Genomic DNA, 9,336 nt, shown 5'->3' on the forward strand with positions numbered 1-9,336 from the left:
CTTCAGAAACATGTAGAAGATGAAACGTGTCCAATATGAGACCTCCAGCTTTCATCCTCAGATGGGTACAAATGAATGTTTGACCCTCGTAGACATTATGCAAATGAAGTGTAAAAAAACTTTGGGTTTTAACTTAAAGTAACGGACCTGACTGACTAAATTATGAGTTCATTAAACTTCTAATAAAACAGATACGGAACATAAAAAGTGGATCATTATTCTTATTACTGTAAATTTACTGTTAGAAGTTAAATTGTGAGCCAGGTTACTTTATAAAACACTGTGAGTGTATAAACTTAGTAGTTAACATAATGAATATAATATTTAATATTCATCTGATTTACTCTTTCACTTCCACTTTCACTCTTTGCATCTGCATTTATTATGATTACATTTTATAAATGAATCTGTTAAAATCATTAAAATCCAAAATGAAAACGGAAACTGTTATAATCCATAACATGAGCGGGTGAAAAAACGCATACATTTCAGGAACATCATCGCATTTCTAGCTGCTGCGAGTGCGATTATGGTAGTATTGCTTTACATCTGAAAAACTGGAACATTTATTGATTTTTATTTTATAAAATAATACAGTATCCATCACCATAAAAACGGTAAATAAACACATATTTCCCCGGCGAGCCGCTTTGGCACTATGAACTCTATCATATTAATACTTTATATCGGATACATATATAATCTCACATTCATCAGGACACGTTCGGTACATGTGGGCGGAGTTTTCTGTAGAAAAGACATCTTTACCCTTTAGTGAAAAAGTCTCGTTTGTTTTTTTTTTTCTTGTTTGTAAAACTTGTTAGTGGAGATGTTTGTGTCAGGTGATGTAAGGCGATGACTGATGTTTATGTCCGTTAGCATGCCCTTATTATGTACACCATCATCATGAACGATGATAGACAATTCCGGATCTTGTTCACTATTCAGAGGGTGTCTTGATTGGGTTAAAAAAGGGGCGCTAAGTGTGCTAAATTAGTTAAAAGCCCTTTATGAATGAAGACGTCATTATTAAACAGTATTTGAAGATTTAAATCTAAATAATAAGTAATGAATTATTACTCTGTACTGATTATCATTAGCTAAACCGATCAATCACTGTGATTTACTAGAATGAGGCGATTTGAACCACCATTTTAACTCGTAATACTTAAATAGATTCACTAGTATTTCATTCACTAGTATTGTGTTCACGAAGGCCAAAAACGATTCTGCAAAAACAAAAACAAACCAAAAAAACTTAAACCTCAAGAGCAGAGACGGAGAATTTTGGTCCCACATTATTCAAAATTCACGAAACACATACATTCATAATTCTGAATCAAACGGGAAGATAATCCCCAAAGTTGGAAAGCAAGGCGGAAGAAGAGGGAGAAGAAAAATGAGAAAGAGTGAATTAAAAAAGGGAAAAAGAAACAGATTCATATGATAAAATGTCACTGATGTATATTTACAGGGTTTTGCAGTAAATAAAACAAAGCACTTTGTTCCCAGTCTGGCGGAGCAGGTCTTCGGTCCCGAGTGCATTGCCAAGTGTCACTAATACTCTGAGTCACTTTCCTTTTCAAGCTCCTTGGGTGAAGGACGCTGAAGGTCCCCACTGGCGGCCGGGTCCCCATTTCGCCACACAAACACACAAATGTGTTTTTTTTTATACTGTCAGAAGGACATCTCTAATTAGACGAAAGCCATGTTTGTTTAAGGCCACTACCAAAACAAACCAAACAAACAAACAACAGAACAAAAAGATATTATGTTGTTGTGCGACCCTGCAGGCCGTTCGTAAAATGCCTCGCTCAGGAGAAACTTCGGCGGACGTCTTGTTGTTGTACTGGCCGTCTGTCTCCGGCATCAAAAACATGTAAACACGCACACTAAAGACTAGATTTGTCTTATTACGTTTTCTAGGAAGCCGTTATTTGTCATTTATTCGTACATTCCTCCTGCCTCTTTTCCCCAAATGTCGCCTCCTCCTACGTCTCCCCGGCCCTCATAAGGAGGAGGAGCTCTGGCTGTAGTGTCGCAGTACCAGGCACTCGTATCTGGGGGACGGGGGCGGTCCCAGACCTGCCTCTGAGCCGGTGGGGGAGTTGGGGGAGCTGCTCCCGGAAGCCACAGAGTCCCTGAAGGGCGATGGAGGCGTTAGCGGCAGCAGCTCCTCCAGCTCGGCCTTTGTAACTGTGGACTCGAGGGCTGACGCCGTGCCCACCATGAACTCTTTGACACTGGACACGGGAGAGCTCCTGGTGCCTGGACCCCTGGAGGAGGAGCTGGGCAGCGGGCAAGGCGTCCGACCCCCATTGGACTCCACTGGTGGTAGTGGTTGGATCTCGGCGTAGGTCGTCATCGTGGTCGGCATTGAAACCTCTCGGGGCAGGAAGTAGGGAGGCGGACAGTTGGAGGAGTGGCCGTGAGTGGACATGCTAGCTGAAATGCTAGCAGACATGCTCGTGTTCAGCCCCATGGTGCCCCCTGGTGGTGAGTTGGACAGCATCATGCTGTTTAGCTCGCTAATGTTAGCGGTGAAGCGGTTAACCACACAGCTGATCTGTTCCATCAGCGATCCCTGTGATGCGCTGGTGCCGCCGACTCCGCCGCAGGACACGCTGTCGCTCCGAGGCGGCTGGCTCAGATAAGATGACACTCCACTGATCACCTGGTCATCAGCACCCGAGCTCCTTCCCAAAGCTCCGCCCCCTGCTCTCTGGCTCACGGTGCTGATTGGGGATGGTGTTTGAGGACGATACGTGATGGGGAAGCGCTCCTCCGGCTCGGTGACTTCGTATAGCATCTTGTTGTTGCTGCTGTCTGGCGGGACTTCAGTTCCTCCACAGTCACGACCCTCCGATGTCTTCGAGAAAGGCTTGATCACGGCCGTCTGGTTGTTCTCCCGTTTTTTGATGTGGAAGGAAAGACGCTGCCACAGGTGGCTGCCTTTGGAATTGCGCTCCGTCTGAGCCCACGTCACCGACTTTCCATTGGAGCTAAAAAAAAAGATAAAAGCACCAGCTTTATCAAAATACACTGGAACAAGAAAACCAAACAAAGCTAAGCAAACTAGCTTCTTTTACTGTTAACCTGTAATTGTGAACTTATTATTGCAAATTTAATTTTACAGATAGGCTTATATTATTACATTATATTACATTTACATCTGATTACCTGTCTGTATTAACAGGTTTGCATCTCACTTCAGAGTATTTTCTGTTTATTTTGATATTAAAAAAGACAAAAAGGATATTCTTCCATAGCACAAGACTAATACAATAATACAACCCCATTTCCAAAAAAGTTGGGACACTGTGCAAAATGTAAATGAAAACAAAATTCAATGATGTGCAAATCATTTAAACTCTGTATTTCACTGAAAATAGTACAAAGTGTCAAAACTGAGAATTTTTATTGTTTTTTTATTTTTTTTTTATTATTATTAAAGTTGTGTGATGCTAAACAAACACCTGGTGGTTAAATTGGCAACAGGTCAGTAACATGATTGGGTATAAAAACAGCAGAGTCTTTCAGAAGTAAAGATGAGGAGGGATTCACCACTCTGTGAAAGACTGTACGATCAAATAGTGCAACAATTCAAAAATAACATTTCTCAACATAAAATAGCAAAGAACTTTTGCATCTGTGGTACATAATATCATTAAAAGATGCAGATAATCTGGAGAAGTCTCTGTATGTAAGGGACAAGGTCAAAAACCAGTATTTTCTGGCAATGATCTTCGGGCCCTCAGGCAGCACTGCATTAAAAACAGACATGATTCTGTAGAAGAAATCACTGCATGGGCTCAGAAACACTTCTGAAAACCACTGTCTGTGAAAACAGTTCATCACTGCATCCACAAATGACAGTTAAAACTCTAAAACGCAAAGAAGAAACCAAATATAAACAGGATCCAGAAATGCTGCCACCTTCTCTGGGCCTGAGCTCATTTATAATGGACTGAGGTGAAGTAGAGAAGTGTCCTGTAGTCCGTCGAATAAACATTTGACATTCTTTTTGGAAATCATGGACACTGTGTCCTCCGGGCTAAAGACCACTCAGCTTGTTATCAGTGCACAGTTCAAAAGCCATTATTCATGATGGTACAGGGGTGCATTAGTGCACATGGCATGGGTGACGTGCACATCTGTGAAGACACCATTAATGCTGAATGATATATACATGTTTTGGCAACATATGCTGCCATCCAGACGACGTCTTTTTCAGGGAAGGCCTTGATTATTTCAGCAAGACAATGTTAAACCACATTCTCCATGTATCACAGCAGCATTGCTCCATATTAAAAGAGTCCAGATGCTAAACTGACCCGCCTGCAGTCCAGATCTGTCACCACTGATAACATTTGGTGCATTATTAAATGAACAATATGATAAAGGAGACCCTGAACTGTTGAGCAGCTGAAGTCCTGTATCAAACAAGAACAGGAAAACATTTCACTTTCTAAACTACAGCAGTGTCTCCTCAGTTCCCAAACACTTAGAGTGTTGTTAAAAGAAGAGGTGATGAAACACAGTGGTAAACATGCCCCCGTCCCAACTTTGTTGGAACATGTTGCCAGCATCAAATTCAAAATGGGCATATATTTTTTCAAAAAACAATTAAATTTCTCAATTTCAATATTTGATATGTTGTCTTTGTAGTATTTTCCTTTAAATAATATGGTTAAAATGATTTGCACATCATTGCATTCTACTTTTGTTTACATTCTGCAAAGCGTCCCAACTTTTTTGGAAATGGGGTTGTAAATCATCTCCTCTTCTTACTCTAATGTGGGACAGACTGAATATTTACTGTCCAGATGATTTCGGCACTCGTTTCAGTCAGAAATATTTCATATAAAATTACAGGATCGTCAGCCACAAACTGAGAGTTAATCATCACAGTCGTCACCTTTAAAGCCTCCGTTCATTCATCCATTCAGCCTTTTTCCATTTATCCATTAACAGATTGACCTACAGTGTTTTAATCTGAGCGTCGCTCTGAATCGTCTGATTTCATTCCGCACAGTTTATGAGGTCATTATTGTTCAGTCCACTCAATTACTGATGACTGCAACAGCAATCAAAAGACTATCTGAGAGAGTCTCTCTCCCTCGCTCTCTAATTCTCTTTCTCTCTAACTCTCTCTCTCTCTCCCTCTCTCTCTCTCTCCCTCTCTCTCTCCCTCTCTCTCTTTAATTATCTTTCTCTCCCTAACTCCCTCTCTCTTATTCTCTTTCTCTCTCTAACTCTCTCTGTTCTCTCTCCCTCTCTCTCTAACTCTCTCTCTGTTCTGTCTCTTTGTTCTCTGACTCTCTCTCTCTCTCTGTCTGTTCTCTCTTTGTTCTCTCTCTATCTGTATCTCTCTTATTCTCTTTCTCTCTCTATCTCTCTCTCTCTAATTCTCTTTCTCTCTCTCCCTCTCTCTCTAACTCTCTCTGTTCTGTCTCTTTGTTCTCTGACTCTCTCTCTCTCTCTCTCTCTCTCTGTCTGTTCTCTCTTTGTTCTCTCTCTATCTGTATCTCTCTCTCCCTTCATCTCTCTCTGTTGGGGTTAATTAGTCTTGTTAGTTGTGGTTTATCTCTTAATTAAGATAGCACAGGGGGTATTTAGCCCAGGTAAAGTCTAGCACAGGTAATAATTCGCCCAGGTAAAGTCCAGCACAGGTAATAATTCGCCCAGCTAAAGTCTAGCACAGGTAATAATTAGCCCAGGTAAAGTCTAGCTCAGGTAATAATTAGCCCAGGTAAAGTCTAGCTCATGTAATAATTAGCCCAGCTAAAGTCTAGCACAGGAAATAATTAGCCCAGGTAAAGTCTAGCACAGGTAATAATTCACCCAGGTAAAGTGTAGCACAGGAAATAATTCGCCCAGCTAAAGTCTAGCACAGGAAATAATTAGCCCAGGTGAAGTCCAGCACAGGTAATAATTAGCCCAGGTAAAGTCTAGCACAGGAAATAATTAGCCCAGGTAAAGTCTAGCACAGGTAATAATTCACCCAGGTAAAGATTAGCACAGGTAATAATTAGCCCAGGTAAAGTCTAGCTCAGGTAATAATTAGCCCAGGTAAAGTCTAGCACAGGAAATAATTCACCCAGCTAAAGTCTAGCTCAGGTAATAATTAGCCCAGGTAAAGTCTAGCACAGGAAATAATTAGCCCAGGTAAAGTCCAGCACAGGGAGTATTTAGCCCAGGTAAAGTCTAGCACAGGAAATAATTAGCCCAGGTAAAGTCCAGCACAGGGAGTGAGAGAGAGTTCATGAGAGTCATGCTTCATGGGAGCTCTTGAAACTTTTGCAAATTAAATGGTTTTAAAATGAGATAAACCAAAGTAAGCTAGTTTTTAAACACTCTGAACCGACAAGAAAGTAAAACAGAAACTATCTTCTGAAAAATAAATAAGGTTAGTCACAGAAAAGACAAGAACAGACTGAGCTAAAGATTGGCTAACTGAAGCTGCAGCAGAGCAGAGCAGGAGCAACAAAAACAGGGACAAGAGGAGGAATAAGGAGGAATAAAGATCATCAAATTTACAAAGCTTCATCCATTCAAGTCATCCACCCAGGAATACTGAGGTAGGAACCTCCACCTTTACAAAAAAAACTGAATAAATCTTAGTTTTGAATCTCCAGTAAATTAGCTCCAGTGCTAACCTAGCTAACCTAAGCCACAGAGTGTGAGCCATGACTGAGGCAGCTGCAGGAAAACTCCTCCCCCCTGGCAGTGCAGTACCCTGCAGACCTGACCACCACATAGGCAAGGAAAGCCTACACAGATTCCTGAGAGAAAACCCAGAAACCCTCACAGCTGATTACTCGCAAACAGAGAGTAAAATGACCATTACAAACCTCCTGCTCTACACTGACCACACTGAAGTCTGCCACAGGGCTATCTGCGCCCACTACACACGCCACAAAAAGAGGGGCATCTGCAACGGAAGACAAATAATCATAGAGAACGAGGAGAGTGAAAGTAATTTCCTGACTGTGAATGTGTACCACAATGGAACCATCATGTTTCAGGGCAGTGAGGCTAGTCTCAGCTCTGTCCAGCAGGACTTTACCTTTATCAGAGCCCTGACAGAGGCTGAGACTGAGAGAGGGACTGAGGGATGGGAGGGGCAGAGCGCAGCAGCAGTGAAGTCCAGCGATTGGGGGAGGGGAGAGACGAGCAGATGCACCCCACAGAACTCAGATCAGTACAGGACAGCACAGAACCACACAGACTGGAGAGCACAGTGCTCCAGCTGAGAGAGAGCCTGTCCCTCCAAGAGGTAGAGCTGATAGATTCAAACAGCTGCTGCTCTCCAACCCACCATCCAGTGATCCATCCCAGCAACTAAAAGACCAACTGCCCCTGTTAGAGAACTCACTGCTACAGCTGAGAAAAGAGGTGCAGGAGCTCCAGGAGGACAATCTCTGAGGAAAGAGCTCACCACAGTTAGAGAGCAGCTACAACTCAAGGACAAGACCCTTCACAGCCTCAGGGAGGAGCTACAAAGCCTCAACGCTAGCCAGCAGCAACAGCAGCCCACAGAAATACGACCAGTACATTCCGAGCCACAACACACCCGCACTGAGCAAAGACCCATCCACTCAGAACCAAGACCCGCCCATTACGTAACAGAACCTGCCCACTCCAAACCAAGATCCGCCCACTCTGAGCCAGCACCTGTAGACTCTGACTCACGGTCTGCCCCCTCCGAGCTACTTCACAGCCACTCCGAACCACAGCCCACCCAAGTCAAGATATGCCCCACCTACACTGACCCCCAGTCCACCCACTCTGAACAACAGAACACCCATTCAGAATCACAACCTGCCCATTCCACGACATCAATAACTCATTCCAGACCTGAGCCCACCAACTCAGAGCTTCGTACCTGCCCACTCCAAGTTATGCCCCACTCATTTTGACCCACAATCCATCCATGGTGACCCACGGTCCATCCAGTCAGAGCCACGACAAGCCCATTCAAAATCACAGCCCACCCACTCTAAGGTAGGGCCACATGAAGAAAAAAAGCCACAAACACACATACCTGAAGATTCGGATATTGTCATCCTAACTGATTCTAATGGAAAATTCTTAAATGAGGAACAACTTTTCCCTGGAACCAAAGTCACCAAAGTCTGGTGTCCCAGAACCAGTGATGCAATTCAGCTCCTCATTCATGCCATCTCAGGTGAGCCAAGCAATGTAATCATCCACACTGGCACAAACGACCTAAGGGCACAGCAGGAAAGAGTAGCAGAATGTGTAAGGAGAGTAGCACAGACTGCCACTCAGGCCTTCCCCTCCAAGATCACCATCTCCACCATCCTGCCCCAGAGAGATTTCCACCCTGCTACCATCCAGAAGATAAACACAGAAATCTCCCATGGATGTGCCTTTATGGCCAATGTACACCTGGCACACCATCCTAACCTCAGCATCCACAGCCTCCACGACCATGTCCACCTATCCAAAGACTTTGTGGGCACCTTTGCCAAAAACCTAAAAGATGTGAGCCCCAGCAGCCCCTTGAGAAACAGCAGACCACCCAGCCTACATGCAGCCAGACAACTCCATCCACCATCACCCAAAAAGATCAGCATGCACCAAATCATCCATCACTACCACCCCCTGCCTCCACACAGCCTTCCCACCCTCAGAGCAACCCCAGCTTGCCGGACCACGAGCCTGCACAGACACACCATACCTAGCCCAGCAACCCGCCCACCAACGACCAGCAAAATGCACCCACTACCAGTCCCCAGCCCCAGCAGGCAGCCACTGAAGCAGAGCTACGCCAACGCAGTGAAGAATCCAGCCCCCACCAGCACTACAGACCCGGGCGAGATCAAACAGCTGCTCAATCTCATATGCACCAAACTGCTGAGCTAAGTTCTGTGTTCACTACTCACAACATGAGACTGTAAATGCACATAGTTTGTTAATGACTGTATATATGTCACACACACCAATAGTCCCCCTCACTTACACAGGTTTATCTCCTTTTAAAATCTATTTTATTTGTACTTGCATTCATGTTAAAAATGAAACTCCTATCTATTTTTATGTGGAACATTCAGGGCATAAAATCATCTCTGTTTGGATACAAAAGTAAAAACCATGAATTTAAAAAAAAACACAAAAACCACTGACTGATTATCATCCTACAAGAATCCTGGTGTAAGTCAGACAGCATCACTCACTGTCCCACAAACTACAAAGAAATCATCATTCTCTCTGTTAAACACCCTCATATTACAAAAGGTAGAGATTCAGGTGGAATTATTATCTGGTACAAATCAGAGCTATCAAAATTCATAGTCCCACTGCAACTTG

At 43.5% G+C, this 9,336-nt stretch overlaps 1 protein-coding gene across 1 annotated transcript in view; it reads right to left on the reverse strand.

The window, feature by feature from the left end:
* Window positions 1–1,476: 1,476 nt before the first annotated feature.
* Window positions 1,477–9,336, reverse strand: part of grm5b (glutamate receptor, metabotropic 5b) — a 103,591-nt gene continuing 95,731 nt past the window's right edge. Inside the window, exon 10 of the mRNA XM_036560816.1 lies at window positions 1,477–3,002. Within this exon, the coding sequence (XP_036416709.1) occupies window positions 2,009–3,002 (994 nt within the window). The 3' untranslated portion in view covers window positions 1,477–2,008. The remainder of the gene's footprint in view (window positions 3,003–9,336) is intronic.

Source organism: Colossoma macropomum, unplaced genomic scaffold (genome assembly GCF_904425465.1).
Source record: "Colossoma macropomum unplaced genomic scaffold, Colossoma_macropomum, whole genome shotgun sequence".
In the NCBI taxonomy this organism is placed as follows: Eukaryota; Metazoa; Chordata; class Actinopteri; order Characiformes; family Serrasalmidae; genus Colossoma; species Colossoma macropomum.